Source organism: Dasypus novemcinctus, chromosome 9, assembly GCF_030445035.2.
Source record: "Dasypus novemcinctus isolate mDasNov1 chromosome 9, mDasNov1.1.hap2, whole genome shotgun sequence".
Classification (NCBI taxonomy): Eukaryota; Metazoa; Chordata; class Mammalia; order Cingulata; family Dasypodidae; genus Dasypus; species Dasypus novemcinctus.
The window spans coordinates 102,807,428-102,835,232 of NC_080681.1; the positions used below are offsets into that span (position 1 = coordinate 102,807,428).

Below are 27,805 nucleotides of genomic sequence, written 5' to 3' on the forward strand. Positions count from 1 at the left end.
TCAGCTTGCTGGGGTGTCAGTGAGAGGGAAAATGATGAAACAGACCCCACAAAATATCTGACTACAAACCAATTATTTCCAGACTAATTTATTTCTCAGAGTCCAAAATGTTCTGTGGGCAACCTCCCTGGTCCGGATGGAGATCCAGCTGCTTAAGCTTCAAACTCAAACTCAAAGTACTGTGGGTCGAAGTAATGGATGCGAACGTAACCATCTTCTCCGCCGCTGCTATAGCTGGAAAAAGACAGCCAGGGATCAGTGAGATGCCCGCTCTGGGAGAGGCAGGCCTGTGGGGCAAGGCATGGGAAAGGGGCAGAGACCCGACCCTGCTGAGCTCAGCGCCCGTAGCTAGGGCCCCACCTCTTGCCATCAGGATGAAAGGCTACACTGTTGATAGGTCCGAAGTGGCCCTTGACTCTTCCAAACTCTTCTTCAAAGGCCAAATGGAAGAACCTGGGGGAGAAAAGGTGAAGGGAAGGAACACACTTAATTCACTTTCCATCTCTTTCGGAACACACTGAGGTAGCACTTCCCAAATCCAAACTACGTAACAGAAAACAACACGGGAAAATTGGAAGAGGGGAAATGAATATGAACAAATAATATGAAGCTAGGGGAAGACTAGACCCATATGTCTGCCTGGATATCTAGCTAACACTTATCTCTGAGTGCTTACTCTGTGTTAGGCAGTGCTCTAAGAGCTTGAAAAGTATTAAATCACTTATTTAATCTGCACTATATTAAATCACTTACTTAATCTGCACTATTTCATGAAGGAGGTATTAGTATTATGATCATCCCCATTTTACAAACAAGGAAACTGGGGTACAAAGAAATACAGAGTGTCCAGGGTGTCAAAGGAAAGCTGAGTTCGTGCTCCAGTCTGCTATGATGCACATTTATTATGGAACAGCCACAAATTTGGCTGCATTTCTACCAACCAACGAAATAAGGGAAACCTGCTCAGTCACAAGGTTTGTGTGAGGTTTCAATTTGGAGGAGCCCCCTCCTCTCTCACCTGGCCTCAAACTTGCCAATCCTGGTGGAGGTTGTAGTTACATCCATGGCTTCCTGACCACCTCCCAGCACCACCTGAAGGAAAGGAGACTCTAGATAGGCCCAAAGAAAGGGCAACCAAATCCTTTTTCTGTTTATTTCCTTCCCCTAAGCTTTAACACCTCCCACGTCAGCCTGGGAGGATACTAAGGGAAGGGCACTAAGTGACACTCCAGCCACCTCCTGCCCTGTTCCCTGTGGTCCAGTTATTCAGCTCTGCCACTGCTTTGGCAATCGCCTCTACCTAACACCATTTCCCCCAGGGTTTGTAGTCTAACTGCCAGACAAACACCTAGATCCAGTAAACTTTCTGAGGCTTAAGCAGGAAGCCTGAGTGGAGTTCCCTTACATGGTCATAGTTGGGAGAGAGGGCAGCTGAGTTGACAGGACGTTCTGTCCGGAAAGTCTTCTGGTGATCCAGGGTCGTAGAGTCAAACAGCTGGAGAGAGAAGGCAGGGCAGAAATCTGTAAAAGGCACCTTCTTGGGGGAAGTCAGACAGGTTGGAGCTGTGCAGCAGGAGGTAGGAGCAGCCCCACCTGACCCCTTCCCCAGACTCACCTTGGCTGTGTTGTCCTTGGAGGCAGTGACAAACATGGTCATGTCCCTGGATAACTGGATGTCATTGATCTGCCGGGAGTGCTCCTTAACATTCACCAATACCTCTCCAGACTGGGGAAGGAGAAAAAGGGAGGCTCTAAACGGCCCTGACCCCCACAAGCCCCACGGTTCAGGCAGTGTTCTCCGCTATTTCTTGTGTGTTAAGGGGAGAGGGGGCCCGGGTTGGGACTGCCTAAATATCCCCAAAACAACATTTACTTTTCCCCCTGGATCCAAGACTAGATTCTAACCTGTCCCACGCTATGAGTTATACAATGGCTAGGCCATCCAGAATTGGGGAAAACACATAGTGATTGTCACAAATCTATGAAACCATTAATGAATCATCATATATAATGGTAGAGCAGTTTCTATTTATTCCTTCTTTCAACAAGTATTTATTGAACAGCTACTATTTGCCATCCATTGTGTCAAGCACTTATCAATACACCACTTCATTTAATTCTCACAGTTACCCCACAAAGTGGGTGTTACCATCACAATTTTAAGATGAAGATTAGAAGGCTCAGACAGGAAGCATGCCTGCCTGGAGAGCACCCAGCTAGTAAGAAGTGGCGAGCCTACGCCATCTCCCCCTTCTCACCCAGGATCTTGGTCATGGTCACTCCATGGGAACTGGTGTATGCCCATCATTTTTAGGTCTCTTCAAAAGGGCACTTATTCCCTGACTTCCCTTCTCACTTAACAACTGGCTACACCAGGGGTTCTTAACCTTTTTTGTTCGAGAGATCCCTTTGCCAGGCTGGTGAAAACCACAGGCCCCTTACTAAGTCCACACTACACTGTGTATTATTTAATAAATATAGCACACCCGCACCAACACGTTGCCACAAGAATGCTTTTTTGTATTTCACTTTAAGCTCATGGACCCCTTGTTAGATAGCCCTGCTAGACAGTGTAGTATAAAGAGCAGAGTTTTAGAATCAGTCCCTTATAGCTGTGTGACCTTGGAAAAGCACTTCTCTGCACCTCTATCTAGAAAAAAGGATTACTAAAACCCCACCTCCCAGAGTTCCTGTCAGGATGCTGGGGCTGTGTCTTCTTTGACTCTGCTGTGGCAGGCACCTGGCATATCTCTGTAAGCACTTGGTGGACAATATAAGTGCCTCACACATAGTAGGTCCTTGCAAAACGTTCCTTTCCTTAACTAGGTTACCTATTTTGCGGGAAAACTGTATTTTTGTCTCAATTCTGGTCACATGGTGGGGAGGTACTCTACTCCCACATTTTGGGAAACAAACACCAACTTTGCAGCTCGGCCCACCTGGGACCCACTATTTGATTCTTGCCTCTGCCCTTGGTTCCCATTCCCTTCCAGAGGGTAGGCCTGGCTCATCCTGGACCGTAGTCGGTGCCTGCTGAGTGACCTTGATAGCATTATGTTTTGGAAGGTCCAAAAACCCAGGCACCCGAATGAGAAATCTGAGATGACCTGGACTTGACCTTTTCCTCACCCCCTCCATCTAATTAGTTACCATCCTTAAATATCTCTTGAATCTGCCTAGTATTCCACATCCACATGGCTATCGCCCTAGTTTAGGTCCACTCTCCCAGCTGTAGTCTACAAAAATCTTCTCAAGAGAAAATATGATCATCAATAACTCTTTAAAGATTACGGTATAAAAAGAAAATCCAAACTCCCTACCACCTGACACTCCAAGATATTTAAAATCTAGTCCTTACCTACATTCCCTAATACCACATCCCAATGACAGTAGACTCTTCATTTCCTGAAGAATCCATGCCCTGAATCTGCTTTTGCTGTTCCTTCTGCTTATGGAATGCCCTTTCCTTCCTTGAGAAGCTCCACTTACTCTTCATGGCTTAATGTCTATGCCACCTCCTGTGTGTCAGAGTGTACCTTCCACATTTTGCCAAGGCCTCAATGGTGGCACAATTCGCACTCTGACTCATGAGCTGTTTACAAGTCTGTCTCCCCTGGGGCAGATATCATGACTGATTCATGTCTGTGCGCTTGGAGCCCAGTGCAGAACCAGGTAGTCAGTGGTGGCAGGAAAATGCTTATTTGTGATCATTACTATTATGTCCTGAGTACTCTGTGACAAGTTATTTAAATACTTCATGTGGGAAGCAGATTTGGCTCAATTGATAAGAGCGTCCGCCTACCACATGGAAGGTCCAGGGTTCAAACCCAGGGCCTCCTCATCAGTGTGGTGAGCTGGCCCACATGCAGTGCTGATGTGTGTAAAGAGTGCCCTGGCATGCAGGGGTGTGTCCCCCGCGTACGGGAGCTCCACATGCAAGGAGTGTGCCCTGCAAGGAGAGCTGCCCTGTGTGAAAAAAGTGCAGCCTGCCCAACATGGGAGAGGTGACGCAGCAAGATGACACAACGAAGACATAGATTCTGGGTGCTGCTGACAAGAATACAAGCGGACACAGAAGAACACACAGAGAATGAACACAGAGAGCAGACAACTGGGGGGGGGCAGGGGGAAATAAATAAATAAATCTGGAAAAAAACAAAAAAACAAGAAACCTGGGCGGTGGACTTGGCCCAGTGGTTAGGGCGTCCGTCTACCACATGGGAGGTCCGTGGTTCAAACTCCGGGCCTCCTTGACCAGTGTGGAGCTGGCCCACGAGCAGTGCTGATGCATGCAAGGAGTGCCCTGCCACGCAGGGGCGTGCCCCGCACAGGGGAGCCCCACGCGCAAGGAGTTCACCCTGTAAGGAGAGCCGCCCAGCGTGAAAGAAAGTTCAACCTGCCCAGGAATGGCGCCCCACACACGGAGAGCTGACACAAGATGACACAACAAAAAGAAACACAGATTCCTGTGCCACTGACAACAGACGCGGACAAAGAACACGTAGCAAACAGGCACAGAGAACAGACAACCGGGGTGGGGGGGGAGGGGAGAGAAATAAATAAACCAATAAATCTTTAAAAAGAAAAAGCAAAAAAAAAAAAAAAAAACTTTGAAAAAATACTTCATGTCATTTGATCTTAAAAAAATTTTACTGACTCAGGAAAGCAATGTAACTTGCCGAAGATCACACAGCTAGAAAGTGGTGAAATCTAAATTTGAATCCAGCCCTTGCTCTTAACTACTGTCCTGTTTCTGCTCTTGTAAAGAACCATTTTGGGGGGCAGATATAGCTCAAGTAGTTGAGCACCTGTTTCCCATGTGTGAGGTCCTGTGTTTGATCCCCAGTACCTCCAAAAAACAAAACAAATGAGAAAACCAATTCTCATTGGGAATGTTATGTAGCCCGAGGGTTGAGCACCTGCTTCCCCATGTAGGAGGCCCTGGGTTCAATCCCTGATACCGCCTGAAAAAAAGAAAAAAAAGAAGCATTCTGGCAAGCTCGGGCCCTATGTGACTCTGTACCTTGGCACTGTACTGGTTGAGCTCTCCGCTCTCATGGCCCGCAATGATGCACTCCCCCAGAGGCCCCCAGACAGCACTGGTGATTTTGGAGTCATTGCAAGGGATCTTCATGTAGGGCTCGTTGCTGTCTGTGGGGAGCAACATATGTTAGGCTCTGGACTCTGGAGCTGCACTTTTCACCTCAACCCCAGCCATAGCTTCAGCTCTCACCGATCTGGCTTGGATCCCTCAGGTCGAAGAAGCTCACAAAACACTGGTAGCCCATCTGCTTGTCCGTGGAGAACATGATGATGTTGCCCCCAAAGTCAAAGCCACAGGTCCGGACAGCTGAGTTGGTCTTGAGTAGGGCCAGCTGCTTCCCTAGGGACAGGCAAAGCCTGGGCTACCACTTGATCACTGCCACTATGGGGAGGACACTTCCTACATCTGCCTGTCATATCCCAGTGTTTTTCCTGCTCTAATTCCTCTTTCTTACTATCACTTCTTTGACTCAACTCTTAATTTCTTCCCCCTAATCCCTCCTCAGACATCCCACTAATATGGCACTGCTCACACTGGAATGCAACAAAATCTGTCTCCCCCTTGGATGTGGTCCTCCAGCAAAGGCCTGGTCTAATTTCTCTGCATGCCCCAGTACCCATAAACCCAGTACAGAATTGGGTGCCCAGTAAATATTTATTAAACAAGGCAGCTTAGTAGGGTTCCCCATCTCCAGTCTCAGTTCTTCCACTGCATGCTCCCCACTGCTCCCTGAACTTGCTAAAAATGGACCACCACCCTTCCCTGCTCAGAGACCTCTGCGGCCTACTAAAAAAAAACAAAAAAAAAACTAACTTCCTGGGTTTGGCCAACAAGTTTTCTTCTGGCCCCAGCCTACCCCGTCAGCCTCATCTTCTCCCCTGTCCATCTATTTCATCCAAGAAGCATTTACTCCAGCCAGATCAGATGATTTGAACAGGTTGCTCCCCCTGCCTTCATTCTTGCATGTGCCAAAGTGACAATCTCTTTCTCATCCTTCAAGCCCCAGCTCATGACATTTACCTTGGGAAACTTTCCCCAGTTGCTTCCACCTGACTCTAGGAATTCAGTTGCATCCTCTGTCCTCCCAAATACTCTATACTTCCTCTAACATGGCTTTTATCTTACAAGAATGCCTCTTTTCTCTTCCTTTTTCCTTATTTTCTTTATTATCTCTTTTTACTTAGACTGGAATCATCCCTGGCTTTATCTCCATTTCGCAGAATGTGTTTGCTTTTATGTTTGCTGAAAAAGCTAATGACCCAAGCTTACCTGTTTCACAGTCCCAGAGACGACAGCTGTTGTCAGCTGAGCCGGTAAGGACATGTTTGGTGTCCCCTGAAAAGAGTGTTAAGAAACATAGCCAAGTTTACCTGAACCCTTGTCCTTGGAAAGGCCAACTGACCCATATCTCTGTTCAGTCTATCTTCCCCCTCCTATGTCAGAAGATTCTCATCTCCTCATCCAGAACTAGAACTTATCCCAAATGTTCTCCCAACCAGGGAAGAAACCGGGAGAGAAGGAGGTTTCATTCTCTAAACTCACATAGCACCTGAAAACCCCAACTCCCAATTCAGCAGCCTCTCCATTGCTGGCAAAACATGGCAGCATAAACTCAGAGCAAAGTCAAGGATACAGTCAGCGTCCACACACCATACAGCTCCAGTGTGGCCTGTGTAGGTGCCCAGCCTCTCACCGTTCACAGAGTACCATACATTGACAATCTAGAGGAATCAAATGACAGGATGCTACATATACCAAGCAGAGTAGAACAATCTCCTATTTGCCCCAGGAAGCCCCCACAGCCTCTAGCCATGTCAGATTCTGCCCTCTCCTGCTCATCTCTTGGAAAATAGCAGGGAGCTAGCAAAAAGACCATCTCCTGGATTTTACTCCCTTCCTGCAAGGGATAAGGAGGCTTGCAATAGCATCGTCTTTTGTCACTGTCTCAGCCCTCCTCTGGACTCTTTCTTGCCTTCCCCTTCCCAAACCCTGGAAGAGTAAATGGTCAAGCTGTGCTCCAGTCCAGAAAAAGTTGCTTACGTGTTCTGTCCAAGTGGGAGGAGTTGGTGGTAGGGAAGCCTGGGTACCAGTACCTGCTCTGCCACTATCTAACTGTACTATCTCAACTATAGTCCTGCCCCCCGTTCAGTTCAGTTTTCCCATCTGTAAAATGGCCATGACAAAATGCCACCTTCAAAGGGTAGCTGTAAGGCTCCAGTGAAATGATGTCTAGGGAGTTTAAAATATATATGATTTACATTAATTAGGCACTCAAATGTACCAGGTACTCTGCTAAGCTCCTTTAGTGAATAAACACCTTTAATCCTAAAGAAAATCGCTAGAGGGAGGTACTATGGGTACCAATATTTTATAAAAATGTAATCTTGAAGTTTAGGAAAGTTAAATGACTTGCTTTTAGTCGCATTGCTAAAAGATGCAGGAGTCAGGATTCAAATCAGTCTATCTGGCATCAAAGTCCCCACTTTTAAACACAGTCGTTAACTTTTCTCTATGTGGAGGTGCTTGGAAAGGCAGTACCGTGAGGGACTGTTTGCAAGCACTGAGTGACAGGATACGTTCCGAAGAAAATAGGGATGACTGGGGACATCCCTATTAATCCTCTCTCTCATTGCCCGTGAATCAACTTTCCCCTGCTAGGGATGGTTGTCCCCTATCCAGGTATAATGCTTCTGTTGTCCAGAACGGTCTCGTCCCGGGCCCTGGAACTAGATGATCCTCTTTCCCCTCCTACAATTGTTGCTTTTCAAGGGCTACCTTCCTCCTTCCACCAACAATTGGATTCTTCTCCCACATTTTCCGACCGTCTCTCGCCCCCCTGCCCCCGAGATGGTCTCTCCCTAGTTCCCAGAACTGTGCGCTATTTTGGTTCCCTTCTCTCGCGGCAAAACTGGCTTCTCCACCCTTCGCTTTAGCCCCCTCCCGGACGCCCTCCGCACGGTCTCCCCGCCTTCCTGGCCACGCTCACAGGGTCCTTGGCCACAGTGAAGAGGAGGTCTCCCTCGCGGTTGTACTTGATCTGAGTAATGGACCGCTCATGGCCCTGCAGCAGGATCGGCTTCTGTGGGAACAGGACGGGAGCGTCAGCGCCCGGAATCGGGCTCCTGAGCCAGCTCGGAACCCTCATCCCGGCACCCCACCCCCAATATCGCTCACCATTCCAACGGCGGCGCGAGAAAAGCAGCAGCGTGAAGAGGACCGGAAGAGCCGTGACGCCACTTCCGGGTTATGGGTCTCAGCCCTTTCGTTCCCGGAAGTAGAAGACAACTGCGTTGCCATGGCGGCGTCTCTAGGTGGGTAACCGGCCCCGCCCCTCCTTGAACTTCCCGACCCCCGCCGAGAGTTTATTTCCTCCCCACCTCTACTGCCCAGTTCTACCCCCTGCTACAACTCCAGACCTCAGCCCCATGGACTGATGTCTCCGGCCTCCCTGAGCCTGCCCTAGTCACGCCCTCCCCGCCCCCCCAAGTTACACCCGGCCGTCGGAATGCGAAGGAGGGATATACAGGAAGTGGCCAGGGGAGGACCGGATCGGGATGAGAAGTTAAGAGAGGACCGGACTGGGCGGGCGGCCGGCGAGGGAAGACAAGGTGACTCGAACCTCTATCCAGGGCAGGTGCTGGCACTGGTGCTGGTGGCCGCTTTGTGGGGTGGCACGCAGCCGCTGCTGAAGCGGGCCTCCACCGGCCTGCAGCAGGTTCAGGAGCGGTCGTGGACCCAGCAGTTGCTGCAGGAGATGAAGACCCTCTTCCTGAATACTGAGGTGCGTCTGTGAACCGCCCCTCTCTCGGGGGTGGCCGCTAAGAATTTGGTCTTTGGAGTCAAAATCCAGGCTCCACCACTTACAAGCCAGATGCGTTTGGATGCATCACTGTCCTCTCTGCGCCTAGATTTCATTATCTGTAAAAGAGGATAATAGTAACTGCCTTATAGGGCAGTTGTGAGGATTACCTGAGGTAAGGCACATTGAGCACATAGCATTGGGCCTAATACATAATAAGTGCTCAATCCATGACTGCTGTTGTTATTGTGATTCTTCGGCAGGCCTTACAGAGCTAAGGCTTGGAACTCAAATTGTCCCTGGGCCGGGAGGATGAGGAGAAGTAGGGAAAACTGCCTCTGCCTCCAAGGCTTCCAGTCTAGGCTAGTGGGAAAGACAAGACATGGACACAACTACCTCTCAGGGCTAAGGGCTATGAGAGAGGTACAGATAAAGTTCTGTTTCAGAGGTGGGAGGCTGCAGCTGTAGGACTTAGGGGAGACTTCTGGGGAGGGGGGCGACATTGGCACTCAGGACCTGGCAGGATGGAGAGGATGGGAACTGACACCTGAGGGAGAGGACATTCCAGGGTGAAGGCATGGAGTTCAGTCAGTAACTCTTTCCCTCTTTGCCCTGGAAAAGCCCTTCTCAGAGGACTGAATGCTCCTTGGGCCCTTCTAACCACTCTCCCTCTAAGGAAAGGCAGATGCTAGAAGCTCAAAGAAGGCAATGCTCAGTCTAGCAACGGCTCTGAATGCAGCTTTCCTGTTTCCAGTACCTGATGCCGTTCCTCCTCAACCAGTGTGGCTCCCTTCTCTACTATTTCACCTTGGCATCAACAGGTAGGTCTCTGGCTTGGAACTGCTCTACTAATGGCAGAGGCCACGAGAGAGGCATTTTGGGGAGGGACCTTGAAATATCTTGTTCCCACCCATGAGGGAGAGTCCACTTTCTTGTGTTCTCTCTTTGCACCCTGTTCTCTGAGCAGTTTGGAACAGTGGGCTGGTTACCGACTATGCTGCCAGCGCTAGGGCTGGTTTGAAGCCTGGCAGTCTTGAGCGGCAGCAGAGGCGGAAGAAAGGTTTATCTTGCTTTTCCAAGTGTTAGCTTTGACACTTTTGCTTCCACTGTGGTACCTGTCTGACCTTGAGCAAATCCTTATTTGAGCCTCGGTTTTATATGATCTGCTTTATAACATGAAGGATTAAATTTAATAATGCATGAGAAGCATCTGGCACACAGTAGGAGCTAAATATAATTTCCTTTCCCCCAGTGTTTGTTGACTGCCCTCTATTGCATCAGATACTCTGCTAGTTTTATATATTTTGTGTAATTCCTGTCATGACCCTGCAATGCAGACTTGAAGATACATAAATCACACAAAATGTTACATTAAAAAATATGAGAGATGTACTCACCAGATGCAGTGGATGTGTCATGATGATGATAGAGTGTTACTGTGGGGGGAGTGGTGGGGTGGGGATGGTGGGGGTGAATGGGGACCTCATATTTTTTTAATGTAATATTTTTTAAAAAATGAATAAATAAAATAAAATTTTTAAAAAATTATATTTTTAAAATAAATATATATATATATGAGCTTCCCATATACCCTACTCCCCACACCCCTCATTCCTCCCACATCAACAAATTCTTTCATCAGTGTGGCACAGTCATTGCGTTTGATGAATACATTTTGGAGCACTGCTACACAGCATAGGTTATAGTTTACATTGTAGTATACACTCTCTCCCAGTCCTTTCAGTGGGTAATGGCAGGATATTTAATACCCTGCATCTGTCCCAGTATCATTCAGGACAACCCCAAGTCCCGAAAATGCCCCCATATCACACCTCTTTTTCCGTCTCCCTGCCCTCAGCAACTCCTGTGGCCACTGTCTCTACATTAATGATATAATTTCTTCCATTGCTAGAGTCACAATAACTCTATAGTAGAATACCAGTAAGTCCACTCTAATCCATATTTTATTCCTTATTCACTAGACTTTTTAAAGTTTGTTTTCAGTAGTCAGTCTCTTGAAGTGTCAAAACTAAGGAACATGGGAAGCGGATGTGGCTCAACTGATAGAGTGCCGCCTACCATATGGGAGGGTCCAGGGTTCCATACCCAGGGCCTCCTGACCTCTGTGGTGAGCTGGCCCACTTGCAGAGCTGCCATGTGCAAGCAGTACCGTGCCACTCAGGGGCGCTCGCGTGGGGGGTACCCCACGCGCAAGGAGTGCACCCTGTAAGGATTGCCGCCCCACATGAAAAAAGCGCAGACTGCCCAGGAGTGGCACCACACACGGAAAGCTGACACAGCAAGATGACGCAACAAAAAAGAGATGCAGTTTCCTGGTGTGGACCGAGGATGCAAGCAGACACAGAAGAACACAGCGAGTGGACACAGAGATCAGACAATGGTAGGGGGAGGGGGAGAAATAAAATTAAAAATAAGCCTTTTAAAAAAACAAAATTAAGGAACAGATCATGGCCTATGGTGACCTCTACTCTGTGGGGCTGTCTTGACCAGATACCTGGCCTCCCACTTCTGCCTTTTTTTTTTTTTTTTGTCTTTAACTCCACCAAGGCCCATGCCTAAGCTGAAACAGAAACAAAATGTGCTTCCCCTGCTCTTTTAGTTTGTGCATAGCCATATGGTTCAGTAAAGGCACAGGCTTTGGAATCAGGCAGACCTTGGTTTAATTCCTCAATTTGTGTGACTTATTTGAGCCTTTGTTTCCTTTACCTGTGCAAAATGGTGATAATACTCTCCCTGCAGTGTTGTTGTAAGGATTAAATGGGATAAAGTATACAAATCACACCTAGCACATAGTATGTACTTAATAAACGGTGGCTGTGCTTGGCCTCACTGCCCTCATGCCACTGCATTCCTTGGGCTTTAGGTGTTCGTTTGATCTGCCGTCAAACCAGGATGGGGGCGGCGGACTTGGCCCAGTGGTTAGGGTGTCCGTCTACCACATGGGAGGTCTGCGGTTCAAACCCCGGGCCTCCTTGACCCGTGTGAAGCTGGCCCATGCGCAGTGCTGATGCACGCAAGGAGTGCCCTGCCATGCAGGGGTGTCCCCTGCGTAGGGGAGCCCCACGCGCAAGGAGTGTGCCCCGTAAGGAGAGCTGCCCAGCGCGAAAGTGCAGGCTGCCCAGGAATGGTGCCACACACACGGAGAGCTGACACAAGATGACGCAACACACACACGGAGAGCTGACACAAGATGACGCAATAAAAAGAAACAGATTCCCATGCCGCTGACAACAACAGAAGCGGACAAAGAAGATGCAAATAGACAATAGAGAACAGACAACTGGGGTGGGGGGGCGGTAAGGGAAGAGAAATAAATAAATTTTTTTTTAAAAAACCTGCTATGTATTTCACAACTTAAGCTCCCTTATTAAAAAAAGCAAAGGAAAAGAAAAAAACAAACAAACCAGGATGGTCCCAGACCTCAGGGATATGATCTTCATCTCGGAATACTGAGGGAGCACTGAACTTAGAGTCAGAAGACCTGGGTGAGTCCTAAATTTTGCTGTGACTTCACCTGAAAAATGAAGGGCCATCCTGATGATGAAATGAACATGTTTTGTGTCTAGAAAGACATTTTTTACATCTCAGGGATTCTTTTTTCTAACCACCCAGATCTGACGCTAGCTGTGCCCATCTGTAACTCTCTGGCCATAGTCTTCACGCTGATTGTCGGCAAGGTCCTTGGAGAAGATATTGGTGGAAAACGTAAGTCAGGCCACAGCAAATGTGGCAAGCAGCTACTTGGGTCTTTACATAACAGGATTAGTTTCTTTCTAGACCCCATCTCCCATGGATGGGTGGGGAGAGGGCTTCCCCATCCTGCCCCCTTCCTCTGGCTCTCCAGCCTCCAACTCTCTTGTGCTTCCTTGTGGCCAGTATTTCCTTCCCCTGGACAGTCTGGCAGAGGTTGGGGGCGGGGATTGGGACCAGACCAGACCTGAGCCCTGCCCCGAGGCCTGTACCAGCTCTTACTGGCATGGCTGGGCTCAGAGGCCCTCAATTTCTGCCCATTATCCCAGGAGCAGTCGCAGGCATGGTGCTCACCGTGACAGGAATTACACTCTGCATCACAAGCTCAGTGAGCAAGACCCAGGGGCAATCGACTACCCTTTGAGTGGGAAGACCCCATCCTACAGCTCTGCTGACTCCAGGAAGCCCCTAGAACATGAGGTACAGGGCAGTGAGCAACAGATGTAGCACTTCCCCCCTCTGAGTCGCAGCTTCCTCATCTCATATGGGGATAACACCTACCTCATGGATCACAGTAAGACAACATGAATGAAAGGATTTTGTATCCTTCGAGTGCTGTCCAACTGCTAAGATTTAGCACAGAAGACTTCACACCCTCAGCAACCTTCCTGGCCCACCGTCATCTCGGCTCCCCCCCCAGCCACCATGACTATGGCCTGCTCTGGGCCATCACAGCAGTGGGCTCCATGAACCGCAGAACTCCAGCTACAGCCTTTGAGCCAGAAATGCAAATGGGAAGGTGCATCAGAAGCGGCAGGTATAGAGGAGATGAGCTGTCTGTCGACCTTGCTTGTCCCACCCATGAGGTGAGGGGGGAATCCTTGAATGCCCAGGTCCTCTCAAATGGGTAGACAGTTGTGAGCCCCAACACTGCCCACATGCAGCAGGCAGCACAACACCTAGCAGCAGTAGCCTTCAATAAATCTGTGCTAAACAGACAAAGGTTAGCAAGTATTCTTTTATTGTGATAAACCCACTCCCAATTTTGTGGTCTCTCCCTCATTCTCAGTCTGCACTCCTTTCTCTGGCCAGAGAAGACCAAAAGGAAATGGCCTCATAGCTTGGGCTGCTCAGAGAAGAAGACTGGCTGTGGGCTGGGATGCAGAAGTGCTGGGAAGGGTTGGGGAGGCCAGAGGCTACCCTGTTAGCCAGGGGAGGTACAGGCTCCTTGGGAACAGACTGCTGGAGGCTGAGGACAAAATGTGGCTGCAGAGTAGTGGTCCCCAGTTCCTGGCTGGAACTGCTGGCGCTCAAGATGGCAGAGTAGGGGCTGAGGCTACCCCAACCCAGAACGGTTGTTTCCCAGGAACAGGGCCTCTTCCACTATCTGTGCTGACTTCTGGAGACATGAAATGGAGCTATGAGCATCCTCTGGCCAGCCGATAGCCCTCAGCAGGGAGCTCACTGACCCCAGGAAATGAGACTTTTAGAAATCAGGGTCTGCCCCCTCATTTAACAATGTAGGAAGTAGGGTTCTGTGATGTTGGGAGAGTCACAAGGAAGAACTGTTCCTGGAGCCCAGGTCTTCCAGTTGCCAGCTCAGAACTCCTCCCTTTCCGACAGACTGCCTCCAGCCCCAGCCCACCTGATCCAAGGGCTTCTCTGTCCAGGTGTCTTCATCATCAGCTACTTCCTGGGCCCCTGCTGTTTCTCTCCTTGGGTGGGGAGCCTTGTATACTCCCTTGACTCCTAATGAGGAGGCAACATAGGCTGATGTCCAAGCTGAGGAGCCCTTGGCATTCTTTCCCTTGACCTTCTCCACCAGCCCCTTCCCCTCCCCTGAGCCTGCACCACACTTCTCATTACCTCTGGATGGCAGAGAAGCTAAGAGGAGGGTCTTTGGCCCCCAGCCCCATCCCTTCCAAATCTTACCCCAAGTCTCATCCCTTTGGGTTGAGCAATACCCTCTTCACATGCTGAGTCCCTGTGAAGACGTGAGGGACTAGATATGCAGATGGGGGTGTCAGAGACAGTTCTGCTGAGGTCAGTCAGCTGTTCCTGGGATTCTGCTCCCATGGACCTCCCCCACAACAGCAGAGACCATCCTATGTCATGTTGGAGTGTAGCTGAAAAGGGCCTGGGCCCCAGGGGACCCTCACCTGATAGAATTGAGAGAATAGGGAGTTTGCTTCTCTGCTGAATGGGCTGCTGGGGTCTCGCAGAGAAAGATGGCTCAACTTGGCTTGGTTCCTTTGGAGAGGGCTGGGTTGCCTGTGCCCTGTGGCCATGGGCCTGTAGAGGAGCACTGGGCTTGGGCCATGTGTGCTGGCTGTTCTTACCTTCTCTACACCCCAATCCGGACCTCCTTCAAAGTGCCTCTGATGTGTCCATCTTCGTAGCCTGAATCCTCCCTTCCTGCTCACTTTTCCCATCTGGCCACCATACTAAGGGACAGAATAGCTGATGCCTGGCACTTAGAAATGCCCAGTGGAACCAGACTGTCACACCACTACCCTCGACTCCCCCTGCTCACTGGCTCATTTCTTGGAAGAGTTCAGGGCTTGCGTAGGACATGGAGCCCCTAAGCTCTTGGACCCTGCTCTGCCAGATGTGCCCGTTCTCTCCTAGCATCTAGCCTGCCAAGAAGGAAGTAGGTCTAGCAACTCCTGAAGACCTTCATAGGGCCTGGAGGAGCTGGCCAGATCAGGTTCCATTAATGACACTCAATAACTGAACAAATCACTCCTTTCCAAGTTTTCTCCTCTGGAATATCTCTTTCACAAAATTAGTGAGATAAAGTCAGAGCTTGAGCTGGAGGAGTCAGCCAGTCACTCCCCTTCCTTTTCAGCCCTCCAGCCCCTGCATCACCTACCCCCTGCCTGTGGCATCTAGACTTCGGGCCTGGGGGATGCCTGCAAGAAAGAAAGGCTGTAGTAGCTGGAGGAGGACATGATTCTGAGAGCACACAGACCAGAGGCTGACTTCCTCTGCTCTGGCTGCGACCCTCCACCTCATGCAGACATACCAGCAGCCCGTGGGCAGCAAGGGGCTGGGCACCAGCAGCTCCAGATAGGGCAGGGGCTTGAACTCATCCTCTCCAACAGCCACGTAGTAGCGGCCACTCACCAGAGCTTCCCCTGCTGACAGTGGGGACCCCTCCAGGGTGCAGAGTCTAGGAGGGAGAGTGAGGTGAATGGGACAAGGGCCAGTGGACAGGATGCCTCATCATATTCGGCAGACTGAGGGTGTGAATACAGCTATTCCTAGGGGTACCCTCTGGCTGCTGGACCCCTGAGCACCAGGGTCAGTCACCAAGGCTTGGCCCTGGTTCTGAGAGCCGAGCCAGAGGGACTTTGCCCTGGTGTAGGAGGAAGTCTCATTTGAGGGAACATGGTTTCCTTTTGCCTTTTCATCCTCAGAGACAGCCCAGACCAGTGAGAAGTCTCCCCTTTGGGGACTTTGGGCCTCCCCAGTCCTCATACTCACTTGCATACAGCCCCGCTCGGCAACTTGGCCTTTTTGGTTAGGAGCTTCAACACTGTTTCCCAATCCTGGCTGGCAGCAGGGGATAGCTTCAGGCCAAATGGAGGGCTTAGCAGATCCCCATTCCTGAACACACTGAGACAACAAGCATCCTGGTAAGGGGGAAGGGTCCCCAGGGCCTGTTGCCCCCATTCAGGCTCCAGGACTCCCAATGTAAGGGAGGAAGAAGGGTAGCAAGGAGCCAGAAGATGGTCCAAGGCTCTTGAATTGGGTCGTTTTCACCCATCAGGCATTGTGGGCTTTTATAATCCCACCAGTGACCAGAGGTTCCTGGAACAAACTCACCCCCATTTCTTGGTGTCCCTGAAACAAATAGCCCTGCTCCCTGACAGCAGAACTCACTGGATATAGCAGGGGGCACCTGCAGGCAGCCACCTTCCAAGGGCTCCATCACACAGCTGGTGAGTCACAGGAGGACCCTGAAAGCCAAGTCAGTCCCCAAGGTCAAGAGAGTGAGGGGCTCCATTTAGGTGGATCAGCCCAGGTGGGTGGGGTAAAGGCAAGGTACCAGACCAGGGTGGGGGCTGGTAAGGAGGGATGAAGACTGGTCACATCTTTCAGCAAAGGTGCTTCTACTTCCCCTGTCACTTCATTTCCTACCTACCTTCATGTTGGACAGCTGTTTCTTTGGGGGACCACAGCCTGGAGATAAAGTAAAAGGCTGGGAAAGGAGCAAGGGAGTTCTGTACCCTAGGAAAGATGACATCTAACTCCAGAGTGGGCATGGGAGTGCCCACCATGGAACTGGGAAGATCTTGCTGTTCCCAGGGCCCCTGGCTACCCAGACCAATTAGGGGCAATCCCAGGAGGGGTGGGAAGACAGGGGCTGGGGGACAGCCTTCCCCAGGACTCACTAGTAGTCTGCTGCTCTTCCTACCTGGATCCTTCCCTCTGGGAGGTAAATAGCTGAAAGAACAGATAGATCACAGGTCATTTTGGTACACCTGGGGCCTCAATAGCCCAGCAGCTGCTGAAGTATGGGGCTGGAACCCAAGACACCAGCTTTCCCTCCCCACTGGAATAGCCTGTTCATCTCAGTCCAGAAACAGACGCTGGCACTTGAACCTGTCTTTCTCAGTGCCCTGTGTCAGGCTGGGAACCCAGACTGGGGTCTCAGGGTCAAACCAAAAGATCAAAGGGTCAAGAGAAACTACTTCATTAAACTCTGCATAATCCCAGGAATTTTCTCATTTGTGAGATAGGTGGTTTTATCTCCATTTTGAATGAGACACAGGAAAGTTAAGTGACTCACCCAAGGTTACACAAGAAGTTCCAGAGCCCAGATTCTCAGTCCACCTAGCTCCCAGCCCTTTGCTCTTGGCATTATAGTAAGCAATCTCAGCTGAGAATGATGGGGAGGGCCTGGAGTTGGAAGCTCAGATGTCACATTCTGCCACCTTAAGAGACACAGCCTCACCCTGCCCTGATCTGCCAAGCACAGCAGGGAGGAAGTAACAGCTGGATTTAGAGGCTCTGGTGGTGGTGGTGGTAGGGGATCTCATCAAGAAGACCTTTTAGGAAAAGGTGTAGGAGAATGTTTTCCTTCCTACAAGCTGGTCCTGGCTGTCACTGGCATAAGCATCAGTACCAGACAGACTTCAGTTTGAACTAAGGCCCAGTTATTTGTTACTTGTGTACTCTTAGGCAGGTTACTTAACTGCACCGTTTTTCCCTTCTAACTTCTTATCATGGTATTTCCCCTTCTGATGAGGATAAAACCACTCCCTTCATGGGGTAGTATTAAATGAGAAAAGTGTATAAAGTACCTGGTACATACGTAGTCAATACTGGATAAATGCTATTGCAGTTATTTCCCTCCCTAGGCCACATGCCTGACCAGCCCCACCCCACTTACTGGAGCTTGCGGAACCGTTCCAAGCCAGCAGCCACATACCATCCTCCATTCTGCAGGTCTGCGAGGTTGGTGACAGGGTGGCCATGACAGGGCGTGTAGAGGGCACGTACAGCCAGTGGGGCCTGCACAGCCAACGTCACCTCAGAGAGGAAGGCCTCCAGGGTGGGGAAGCGGCGCTGAGTCACCACCAGTTGGCGGCCTGGGTAGAAGGGGTCCCCGTTCCTGTACACCATTACCCTCTTGGCCCCTGGACTGCCATTCGCCATAGTGTATCCTCAGCCAGAGACGCGGAGCTGTTGCCAGGGAACAAAGGCAGGGCTGGAAAAAGTGCCAAGTCCTACCCTCTTGCCCAGGAAGGCAGGGAGAGCCTCTGCAGGAGCATATATGTGCATTTGAGGTTTCATGTGACCTGCCTCTGACAAGGCGTCACAAGAGGCAGGCAGATATGATCACCAAGTAGAGAAGAAACCCTGAAGCTCAGAGAGGGGCCCACAATCATAGAGTAAGAGAGAGGAAAGATCAGGCTTACACACAGATGCTCCAGTACCTGAGGAAGAAGCAGCATCTCTGGAGCCTCCCTGCTACTCCCAAGGATGAGCTCAGAAGTGGATCAGCTTTAGGGGTCTTTCCCCAAGGATGGCTAGATCTGCTTGTGGGCCATGGCAGAGGATGAAAACAGCCAGCCTCAGAGTCCAAGAAAAATCTTTATTCTATATCAGGGCCCACACTTTACTTCCCCCAGGTAACTACCTGTCCTGAAACTTGAATTGAACCACAGGCAGAGGGTAAAAGGGTCTCCTCTTCCAATACTGGTGCCAGCTCTTTGCTGCAGCTTTGTACAAATCACAGTGGCCAGGGACAGAGAAAGGAGGTAGAGCTGGTACCCAGGATTGGGTCTTGCCCCTTCATAATATCCCTCTTGGAACCTAGCCCTCCCATCTAGGATCTAGCCCCATGGTCCTGTTTTCCATGGCCTGTCCCTCCTGTGGTCCTCTCCTAAACAGTATGACCCTGTGGAAAACATTCTCAGGCAGCCTTGATCTCCACGTACAATCATCTGGTTCGTCCATCTGTCACGGCTAGGCTCACTGGAGGTTCCATCTGTGGACATTCCATCATTGGAGGTCTGGCACGTCGGTGGTTTAGTGCTCCAGGGATCCAGGTTGCTATGCTCTGGTCCTGCCAACGTCCTATCCCAGATGATGTGGTTCGTGGTCTAGCTCTTTGGCAGTCAGGCTCTTGGTGGTTCAACCCTCTGGAAGACCTGTCCTCAATACTTGGGTCCTCAGGGAGTGAAGGCAGCTGTGTCCTGGCCTTCCCAGAACAGTGGCCCTTGGGTTTGAGGCTTTTGGGGGCCTGGTCATCCAAGAGTTTTGTCAGCTGCAGGCAGTTCCCTCTGTAAGCCTGTCCTCTGTGGTCTGGCTCTTTGGTGAGCCTGTCCCCTGTGGCCTGACTGTCTGATGATGTGGGCAGCTGGGGTCCAGCTTTCCTGTAACAAGGTTCCCTGTACTTGGCCCCAGCAGTGCCTTTGTCTGTGGTGGCCAGACAATCTAGAGATGTGTGGGATTGTGATTTGACCCCCCAGCAGGAGTCATCTGCATGTTCCAGCTCTCCAGTGGCCCTGTCTTTGTAAGGCTGGTCCTCCAGTGGTGGACTTGGTTGTGACCAGGCCCTCTCACAGGCTTGTCCCTGGTGGTCTGGGCACATGCTGGGCTTGTCTCTGGTCTGGCTCACCTCTGGGGATCTCAGTGTTTGTTTGAGAATTAGGTACTGTTGGGGAGAGAGAACAGACATGTACCAAGTCCTGCTTGGGCATGGTGGGAGGCCTTCCCCTTCCCTTCCCCTACCCTTGGCACTAAATGTGTAGAAAGGATTCCAAGTCAGTGCCCACCTCCTTACGGCTATTGATAGCCTGTTGCAGCCACAACAGTTCCATGGCCAAGTGGCTACGGTGCTGCTGGAGCTCCTGGAGCTCAGGCTGGCTGAGCGGCAATCCTGGAACTGCAACGTCTGTGAAGGAGAGAAGGAGAGCCTTGAGGGGTAGATGCTGGGCATTGGCCTAACCTTACAACACTGGCAACTTCTCCCTGCCCACCTGTGTGTTGCCCCCAACCAGGCAGAGGAAAGAGGAAGGGGATGCAGTTTATCTAGTGAAAGCCTTTCACTTTTCAGATAGGGAAGTTTAGGTCCAGAGAGAAACAGGAGTTTGCCCTAATGTAGGCAGAGGAGGTACCTGTGTTCTCCATCCTTGATGAGTCTCTTATCTCCCCTTGGCTGAGACTCCTGGTTTCCCTGCTCTGCTCAGCCTGAAGCCAGGAACTATTGTCTCTGCAGGAAAAACTTCCTGGGTTTGTTGAGGTCTCTCCCGACTCTTTCAGCACCATCTCCTCCCAGGGAGCCTCTCTCTCAGGCTCTTTACATGGGACATGGTGCCATTGTTTCTGCTCAGAATGTGGCACACTCCTTCCTGCTTTCCACATCTGATGGGATTTGACCTTCTGAGAAATCAGTTGGAAAGGTATGAGCCCCAAGGCTACCCACACTCCCTTCCCGCCACGAATGTGGGTGCCATGATCCAGCAGACAAACTGGTGAGGATTAAGGATTGTGGGTGTGAAAGGGTGGGTCTGCTGCCTCTTCAGTGAGAGAGGCATGTCAGCAGAAGTGGGTTCCACCAGTCACTTGAATCACCTTGCCCAAGTCCCTCCTTCCTTTCTCCCCCTGGGGTGATTACCACCTCTGAGAGAAATCGGGGCCTGGGAATCCAGCCCTCTGTCCACTGCAGACTGCCCAGGTCCCCCTCGATCTCCTGTACTACGGCCTCGTACTCAGCTCGAAGACTCTGGAACTGACGTCGGACCAAGAAGCCCCGGACGCAGGCCTGATGTGGAGAGTGAGGGAAAAGAAGACTCTTATCACTGCAAGAAAGGGAGTGTCCTGGGGAATTCTCCTGGAGTGGTCATCCGGGTCTCTGCAAGAGGGGACACGACCACCAGGAAAGGACGCTGTGTTGGGGATCTGGGAGCTCACGGGAGGATGCTGTATTGTAAGTATCCCGCCCTCTTCGCTTTAAGCCCTTCCCGCCATTTCCCCGATCCCTACAGAAGTGTGTGGTGGGAAGTGGGGTCGCGAGGGGAAATCCATGTATCCCACCATTCTTCGGGGCGGTGGGGGTGGATCACTATCTCCAGAGGCTGGTACGCGCGGGTAGGGGACTGAATGCGCGAGCTTCATCTCGCTCGAAGGTCCAGTCGGAAATTTCCTGGGGAGAAACCAGACGCACCCATTCCTCGCCCCCCGCACCTGCAGCACCGATACTTTCCGGACCAACTGCTCCAGCTCCATTCTGGCGTCAACGGCCCTACAGGCCACCCGCGCGCCTGCGTAGTGCGTCATCAGCCCGCGCCGCTCTGCGTCAGAGCAGGCCCCGCCCCCGCTGTCTGCACCGCGATCTTCTCCTCCCGACTGGAGACTCCTCCCCACCCCTTCACTCGCGTGGTGCCCGCACTCCAGGTTCCTCTACTAGAGCCGCACCGGGAATGCCAGCCCACCTGAGCGGGACTTCCCAAAGGGTGTTGCGGAGAGGGGTCTCCGCGAAGGCCTGAGCCAATGGCGCATCCGCGGTAAAGACGCAACGAGAGGAGGGACGACACGGAGCTTGCTTTCTTTCGGGTTTAATTCCATCCAGTGCCCCCCTCCCCCATAGCACCTGGGGGGCCGCGGAATACCCGCCAGAATCCGTAGAAAGTCACAGTTTGAAGGGAATGAGAGGGGGCAGTCGGCCTGGGTGGGACATCTACACAGCTGACTGCTCCTCAGGCTCAGCGTTCTCGGCCAGGTGCAGCTTCTGTCTGTACCAATCAAGGATCGTGACGCCTTGGACCCAGTCCTTCCTCTCACCCCCATCTTGCCATCCTGCACAGGCTTAGTTTCCCCGACTCTGCAGAGGGCCAGGGGCCATGTCTTTGGGGCTGCCCATGGTCTGAGGCTACGGTCCTGTCTGCCCTGCTTGCTAGGTTTCCCTCTTCTCTTGACCCAGACCATGCTATCTCTGGGTCAAATGAGCTGTGGATCGGCGAGCCAGACTATGAGGTGTGAGTGTATGTGTGTGCGCGCGCGATTTTTGACTGAGAACTAGATGGGGAGGAGGTAGTCTAAATTAGCAAAAATAAATGTTCAATACTGAAAGAGCAGGAGAGCTTCAGACACACTTTGCCGTGGATTGGTGTCACTTAAAGTATTTTATCAGTAGGTGAAACATTCCCCACAACCACTGTCTCTCCCCTGCTCCTCTACCTGGGTGGGGGCAGTTAGTGCCTAATTCTGACTGAGTAGGGCTGAAAGGGACTGATGGTTGTTTGTGACTACTCCTGAGAGGTGGGGAAGAGGAAATTGACCTCATCTCCAGTGCTGCCACTCGCCACTCACTCTCTGCCAGGTTCCTTGGAAAGGATACATAGAATTGCTAAGATCTTCCAGCTATCGATAGAGAGAGAAAGGGAAGTTTCTGTCAGAAGGGACACCACGTCAAACCCTAGATGCTTGGGGGCCATCTTCTGATGGGGGTTGAGGAGCTCAGAACTCTTGGATCCATGCACCCCTAAGTTTTCAGGGACCAGGAGTGGACTTGGGAGCATGTGCCTCCCCTCCTCCCGCCATAGTCCTCTCAGGAACCGAAGTATCCAGCCCTGACTCACATTGCTAAGCAGCTGGTCCAGGTTGCGGTCAGCCATTGTCTTCTTCTGCTCCTCAGGCAACCCCTCAGTGACACCATCCTCTTCCTCCTCTTCCTCTTCCTCTTCCCCACACACATCCAGGCTGAAGTGCAGCCGGGCCAGCTTCTCCTGCATCTCCCGCACGTGCTCCAGCTGCTCGAAGGAGCATTCCTTCCCTGGAAAGCCCCTGTCTGAGCCTGGCACGAGGTGGGGACCCCACCCTGGAGACCAGGCCCTCCAGCTCCACCCACATCCCCTCTAGGCTCTACCCCCAGGACTCACCAAAGGCCTGCAGCCGGCCTGAGTGAAAATCATTGAGCAGGTTCAGCAGTCCCCCCTCCATCTCATAGACATCAGTCACCTCAGTCAGGAAGGAGTGCTGCAGGGGGGTGCCCACGGAGCCACTCCCACCTCCGGCCAGCACTGGGCGGCATTTCTCCTTGACTACCCTGGATGGAGTGGGGTGGGCATGACCATGGATCATAGGTTGGGGGGCAATCACACACCCCTAGATCTTTTGTGCCATCTGTCTATACAGTAATTCATTTGCCCACTCACCCACCAATATTAATGGATGTTTGTTCTCTGGCCCTGCCCGAAGAACGGGTTGGTAGAGGGTAGAGAGTGGGGTGAGGAGAGGATGTGAGGGCGATCTGGCTGTGACATCTGTCACCCCATTGATTGCCAGGTTGATTCGGCTGATCTGGCTGGCTAGGCAGGTGTCCCCTTCCTCCCTCACTGCTCCATGTGTGTCCCTCCTGAAGCTGCGCGCTCAGTCAAGAGGACAACCTTCCCCACTAGAAGAGGACCGTTCTTCGGTCAAAGGTATATGAGTAGCTTTGCTCCCCTGCTAGAACCTCCAAACAAGCTCTCAAGAGAGTGGGGTGAGGAGAGGTGAAGGTAAGAGGCTCTTTTTTGCAAATGACAGTCACACCCAGAGCCATGCCTGGAAGAGGGCTACTGGGTTCCTTTCTGAGCCTCTCACCTCATTCCTCCTGGGACCCTGGGTGAGTCAATTGTCTTCCCTGGGCATGGTGAATTTGTTCCATGGGGACAGTTAACCCCTTCTTGCCACCCAGGCCATTTTACCCATCTCCAAAATATCTTCCTGCCCCTCTTTTACTCCCAAACTGTTTTGAGCTCTCTTGCCCTCAGGATAACACTGAAAGCTCTTCCCAGCCTGGCCCACCTGCCATCTGCCTCTCCAGTTGCATTTCCTATTTCTGCTGTAGACCTGAGCTTTCTCTCTGGTCTAGTGCTGACCATCCAGAATAGGCCTCTCAGGTGATTTTATTTGGAAAGAGTTGGTGAAAAAATGTATTTTGTTTAGTGGGAAGCAAACATGGACACATAGAGGAGAATGCAAATTCGCAATCATTACAAAGAATCAGCTTCCATCCTCATTTCCTGTTTTCTAATATTCCAGGGTCAGCAAACCACCTGCAGTTCCCTGACCCTTCCAGGTAATCTCTCTTCCACATTAGTGCCAGGCAGGTCTGTTGGCCTGGAATGTTCTTCCCCTCCATTGTGCCCAGCAGCCTTCTCTGACTCTTGCCTCCTGGCAGGGTTGCTCACTCCCTCCTCCGAGGAATATCATCACATTATTTGTGATCCCAGCGACCCACCTGGGCCCTCTCCCCAAACGCTTGAGGGCAGAGCCTGGGTGTGAGTCATCTTTGAGTTCCCAGGGGCTAGCTGAGCATAGCCCTAGGGAAGGCATCAGTTATTGTTTAGTAATAGAAGGCTGAGCCCCCTCCCCCTTGCCTTCCTCCTCACAGAGAACCAGAGCTGGGGTCTTTCCCTTCCTGCCCTGCTTCCCCTCTTTACCCACCTTTTGAACTTGGCCCGCTGCTTGGGGGATGGCAGATGAGGGAGTCCCAGGGCCAAGGAACCACTGTGGCTGGTGGGCACAGGGACCCTACGTAGTGTGCCTGGAGCTTGGGCTGGCTGGGTCAGGCAGGGCTTGGGACTCCTCTTCTTCTTCTTGTCGTCCATTGGGTGCTGGCTGGGCCTCAGGCCCTGGGAGGGAGGCAGCCCTGCTGAGATAGTGAGGGGCACTCTCAGTCCTTCACCTAGCAGCCCCTGAGAGCTATAAAGGAAGGGCCCTGGGACCTTGGTACTTTCCCCTCACAACTGTTAGGGCCTTGCTGCCCCTGCCCCCTTGCTGTGGGGGCAGGGCCAGATGCCAGTGCCTGTTTCTGGGGTAGTGGATGCACATTTGAGGACCTTCCCCAGCCCACTCCAGATCCCCTTCTGCTCTCCACCCTTGGCCTGAAAATCTATCACTGCCTGAAGGGCCTGGACCAGACACTGTTTTCCTGCTGCTGCTGGGGTTTCTGGTCCCAAAAGCTGAGGAGGCGGGCTGGCAGAGGAAATGTGTATGTGTGTGTGTGTTTGTGTGTGGGGAGACAGGGTGGATTCCAGCTGGCGGAGCACAGCCTATGATTAGCTCACATCCCTCTTTCCCTAGGCAGACGAGGACAAGCCAGGTTAGCAAGGGAGGTGATCAAGGGGGTGCTTGGGAGGTCCCCCGTTGAGCAGTGACCACCCAGGGTTGGGTAACAGCCAAGGAAGCCTGGGCCGGGCTCATTGCGGGGACCCCTCACATAGACACTCCTCCCTCCTTCACCACCCCACCCCACCCCACCCGCAAACAACAGGCAACTCCCAGAAGTTCCTGTGGACATGCTTCCAGAAGCTTCACCCTTCCCAGTAAGAAAATCCCAGCTCGGCTCACAGACCTTCAGCCTCAGCTGCAGCCAGAGCAGGGTGGGTGCTTGTGCTCGGGCAGCTGGCTGGTTGGCTTCCAGCAATGGCTGTGCCTGTGGCTGGCACCGCCCCCAAGGCTCCCATCTGCTAGGGTCTTTCCCTCTGGAGGCCCACCACAGGGGTTTCCCGAGTTGTTCACTCCAGGCCAGGCCGCCGCTGCCTATCCCGACCCTGCACTCTGGGATGATGGTAGTGATGGTGGGGGCATACGCATGTAAACTGGCATGTCGCTGACTGGCACTGAACGGTTTGGTGGCAGGTAGGGGAGGGGAGCTGCATCGTCAGCCCCTCCCTGCAGCAGCTTGACCCAATTAGGGACTTGATAGAAGAACTACAGCAGGCACCCCATCTCCCCAGGAGCGTCTGGGGGCGACCAAGTATCTTATTTCCCACGTTCACGCTCCGAATCCATGTGCCAAATGGATCACTCTGCTCAGAAGCCTGGATCCGAAGTGGAGCGCCAGACCCGAGTCATTCCGCCCCCCTCCCTGGGGCAACTGACCTGGAGGCCTGGGACTGGCGAGATGCTTCCCGGCAGGTTACTCCCGCCCTCAGCTCACTCCTCCCAGGGAACAGGAACCGAGGGAAGCTAAACTGGCAGGAGGTTATTTGCATTTAAAGGGAAAGTGATCTTCTTTAGCACTGGGGATGGTGTTAGATGGGAGCAGCATCCCTGCGTTTATTAAGCTGTTCCTCTCCCCTGACTAAAGTGGCTTTCCTGGTTGTGTGATTGCAATCTAAAAGCACTTTCACATTCCCATTAGTTTTAGACAGAAGCTACAGTCCCTTACAAAATGGTGGTAGCTTTGTCAGAACCAGGAGGGAAGCAGGGGTGGGGGTGGGGGGCTGGAGAGAGAGAAGGTGAGCGTGCAAGAAGTAGCTGAAGGATGAAATTGTAAGCAAAAACTACCGTCTTTTGCATTTTAGATCCCTTAGCCTGTCTTTGGAGGGCAACCTCCTAACAACCGAAAGGAGGACCACATTCTCATACCCATTTGACTGAAAGGTTCCCACCCTTAGCTGCTTTCCTGAAAGCCAGAGGGATCAAGGAACTTGCCCAAAGGGGGAAGGTGAGTGACAGCTGTCACAGACCTCACCCGGGTCCTGCCTTGCTTTTCGCTCGCTTCTCCAAGGCACTGGCTGCCTCCCACAGGAGGGAGTCCCTTGAGCACATTAGCATTACCACCCCGGTAAGCACTGGGGGCTGTGCTCTACCACGGGGAAGTGACAGGACCCGGTCATTTTACCCCTTCCTGCTCCCCAGGCCCAGAAGGCACCAGTGGGAGCATCAGAAGACCGTGTGATTCCCCGTGCTTGACTCCAGACGCCAGGAGCTGAGTGTTGCTGTGCAATAGGGCAGGTATTTAAAGGCCTGGCAGAGGCTCCTGACTCAGGGCCCCAGAGCAGCATCTGATGCAATAGGAGAGTGGCTTGGTCTGGCTGCCCAGCAATCTCAAATAACTGCCCCAGGGGCCACCTTCCCCTCCCACTGGGCACTTCCTGGGGAGGGAACTTCCTGGCTGAGTTGGGGCACTGCCACTGCTGACACCTGGTCAGGCTCTTTCACAGGTGCTTCTAGCACTCAGGCCACTCTGGAAAGGCAGGCATTAATTCAGGACTTTTCAATAACCAAGGGGTTGGAGGGAGGTGCTGCACAGTCAGGGAGGACAAGAGCTGCTGGGACAGCTAGGACAAGTGCCCCACCCAAGCTGCTAGAGGGTGGTGTCTTTCTAGGAAAGTGGCAGAGGGTCTAGGAGCATCCCTGGAATTCCCACCCTCAGCTGCTCCTTTGGGAACCAGAAGTCCGAAGTTATTCTCAGAGCTGATATGCTTGGGAGCTCTAAGATTTGATATGTGCTCTCCTCCTCTTCCCCTCCAGAGGATCTTTTCTGGGAACCGATGTGGTCAGCACAGAAAACAAAAATATCGATCCTTCCTCTGGACCGTGGCTAGGATAGAAGTTCTGCTGGGACTGTGCCAGCCAGTGTGGGGGCGCCACGACCTGGGGAGGCCTAGTGGGAAGGCACTTTGGGTGCTTCTGCTATTTGTCGGGCATTTATGTACCATCCTTTGTGCAGACCAACCAAGGCCTTAGAGACAGAGCAGGGTGTTGGGTGTTCCCATACGGTACCTGTCCCCCACACAGGACCTGGAGGTGAGAAAGCAGCCAGTTCTGGGCCTCAAAAGGCCTATGCCCGGCTCTCAGACCTCCCTGCCCTTCATCCACTTTCCTCAGGGATCTTGCAGATTTCCTGTTTAAACATCTTCAGTGAACCCCCTGCCCCGATTCCCTTCAACCTGGTTCACAGGCCCCAGCCTCGTCTCCTCCCAGTACTCTCCTGTGAATCTGCATTTGTTGGTGAGCCATTT

The 27,805-nt window shown here is 51.9% G+C and overlaps 4 protein-coding genes across 11 annotated transcripts; 1 reads left to right on the forward strand and 3 right to left on the reverse strand.

Annotated features, from left to right (window-relative positions):
• Window positions 1-72: 72 nt before the first annotated feature.
• On the reverse strand, window positions 73-8,363 carry EIF3I (eukaryotic translation initiation factor 3 subunit I). Its single transcript, XM_004485174.4, has 11 exons — window positions 8,219-8,363; window positions 8,031-8,123; window positions 6,678-6,765; window positions 6,314-6,379; window positions 5,234-5,383; window positions 5,024-5,151; window positions 1,616-1,726; window positions 1,406-1,495; window positions 1,019-1,092; window positions 361-453; window positions 73-234 (listed from the first exon to the last, which is right to left on the reverse strand). Exons 1-11 carry the CDS (start codon window positions 8,339-8,341, stop codon window positions 153-155), a joined length of 1,098 nt encoding a protein of 365 aa, XP_004485231.2. The 5' UTR covers window positions 8,342-8,363; the 3' UTR covers window positions 73-152.
• TMEM234 (transmembrane protein 234) lies at window positions 8,362-22,161 on the forward strand. The gene is made up of 5 exons (XM_071217568.1): window positions 8,362-8,825; window positions 9,598-9,664; window positions 12,477-12,569; window positions 20,720-20,997; window positions 21,197-22,161. Exons 1-5 carry the CDS (start codon window positions 8,550-8,552, stop codon window positions 21,554-21,556), a joined length of 1,074 nt encoding a protein of 357 aa, XP_071073669.1. The 5' UTR covers window positions 8,362-8,549; the 3' UTR covers window positions 21,557-22,161.
• On the reverse strand, window positions 13,555-18,903 carry DCDC2B (doublecortin domain containing 2B). Of its 7 annotated transcripts, none has more exons than XM_004471340.5 (9): window positions 17,953-18,903; window positions 16,952-17,003; window positions 16,440-16,516; window positions 16,041-16,172; window positions 15,580-15,726; window positions 15,427-15,466; window positions 14,714-14,846; window positions 14,200-14,303; window positions 13,555-13,953 (listed from the first exon to the last, which is right to left on the reverse strand). In XM_004471340.5, exons 1-9 carry the CDS (start codon window positions 18,216-18,218, stop codon window positions 13,891-13,893), a joined length of 1,014 nt encoding a protein of 337 aa, XP_004471397.1. In that variant the 5' UTR covers window positions 18,219-18,903; the 3' UTR covers window positions 13,555-13,890. The 7 variants fall into 7 exon arrangements, 4 of the variants coding, with proteins under 4 accessions (XP_004471397.1, XP_023448317.1, XP_023448318.1 ...); XR_011649704.1 differs by having other exon boundaries at window positions 13,909-13,953; window positions 14,200-14,846; window positions 17,953-18,245; window positions 18,500-18,903; XM_023592549.3 differs by having other exon boundaries at window positions 13,555-14,303.
• Window positions 21,610-26,809, reverse strand: CCDC28B (coiled-coil domain containing 28B). Of its 2 annotated transcripts, none has more exons than XM_071217569.1 (6): window positions 26,683-26,809; window positions 24,498-24,705; window positions 22,949-23,115; window positions 22,649-22,842; window positions 22,408-22,430; window positions 21,610-21,802 (listed from the first exon to the last, which is right to left on the reverse strand). In XM_071217569.1, the coding sequence occupies exons 2-6, from the start codon at window positions 24,659-24,661 to the stop codon at window positions 21,748-21,750; spliced, it is 603 nt and encodes a 200-aa protein (XP_071073670.1). In that variant the 5' UTR covers window positions 24,662-24,705; window positions 26,683-26,809; the 3' UTR covers window positions 21,610-21,747. The 2 variants fall into 2 exon arrangements, with proteins under 2 accessions (XP_071073670.1, XP_058159971.1); XM_058303988.2 differs by lacking the exon at window positions 26,683-26,809 and adding an exon at window positions 25,938-26,029.
• Between the last annotated feature and the right edge of the window lie 996 nt (window positions 26,810-27,805).

Coding starts and splice junctions, on each gene's coding strand:
- DCDC2B (XM_023592549.3), bottom strand. CDS start 18,218: ATGGCGAATGGCAGTCCAGGGGCCAAGAGGGTAATGGTGTACAGGAAC. Junction 16,517..16,951: donor GGAAGAGCAGCAGACTACTA/GTGAGTCCTGGG, acceptor CTTGGCTTTCAG/GGTCCTCCTGTGACTCACCA. Junction 14,847..15,426: donor CTAGATGCCACAGGCAGGGG/GTAGGTGATGCA, acceptor GCTCCTCTACAG/GCCCATGGCCACAGGGCACA.
- EIF3I (XM_004485174.4), bottom strand. CDS start 8,341: ATGGCAACGCAGTTGTCTTCTACTTCCGGGAACGAAAGGGCTGAGACC. Junction 5,384..6,313: donor TCTCTGGGACTGTGAAACAG/GTAAGCTTGGGT, acceptor GCCTGTCCCTAG/GGAAGCAGCTGGCCCTACTC. Junction 5,152..5,233: donor GAGGGATCCAAGCCAGATCG/GTGAGAGCTGAA, acceptor TGCTCCCCACAG/ACAGCAACGAGCCCTACATG.
- CCDC28B (XM_071217569.1), bottom strand. CDS start 24,661: ATGGACGACAAGAAGAAGAAGAGGAGTCCCAAGCCCTGCCTGACCCAG. Junction 22,843..22,948: donor AGGCCGGCTGCAGGCCTTTG/GTGAGTCCTGGG, acceptor GGGGCTTTCCAG/GGAAGGAATGCTCCTTCGAG. Junction 22,431..22,648: donor TGGACCAGCTGCTTAGCAAT/GTGAGTCAGGGC, acceptor CTCTATCGATAG/CTGGAAGATCTTAGCAATTC.
- TMEM234 (XM_071217568.1), top strand. CDS start 8,550: ATGCGAAGGAGGGATATACAGGAAGTGGCCAGGGGAGGACCGGATCGG. Junction 8,826..9,597: donor CCCTCTTCCTGAATACTGAG/GTGCGTCTGTGA, acceptor TCCTGTTTCCAG/TACCTGATGCCGTTCCTCCT. Junction 20,998..21,196: donor TCACGGGAGGATGCTGTATT/GTAAGTATCCCG, acceptor TCTCGCTCGAAG/GTCCAGTCGGAAATTTCCTG.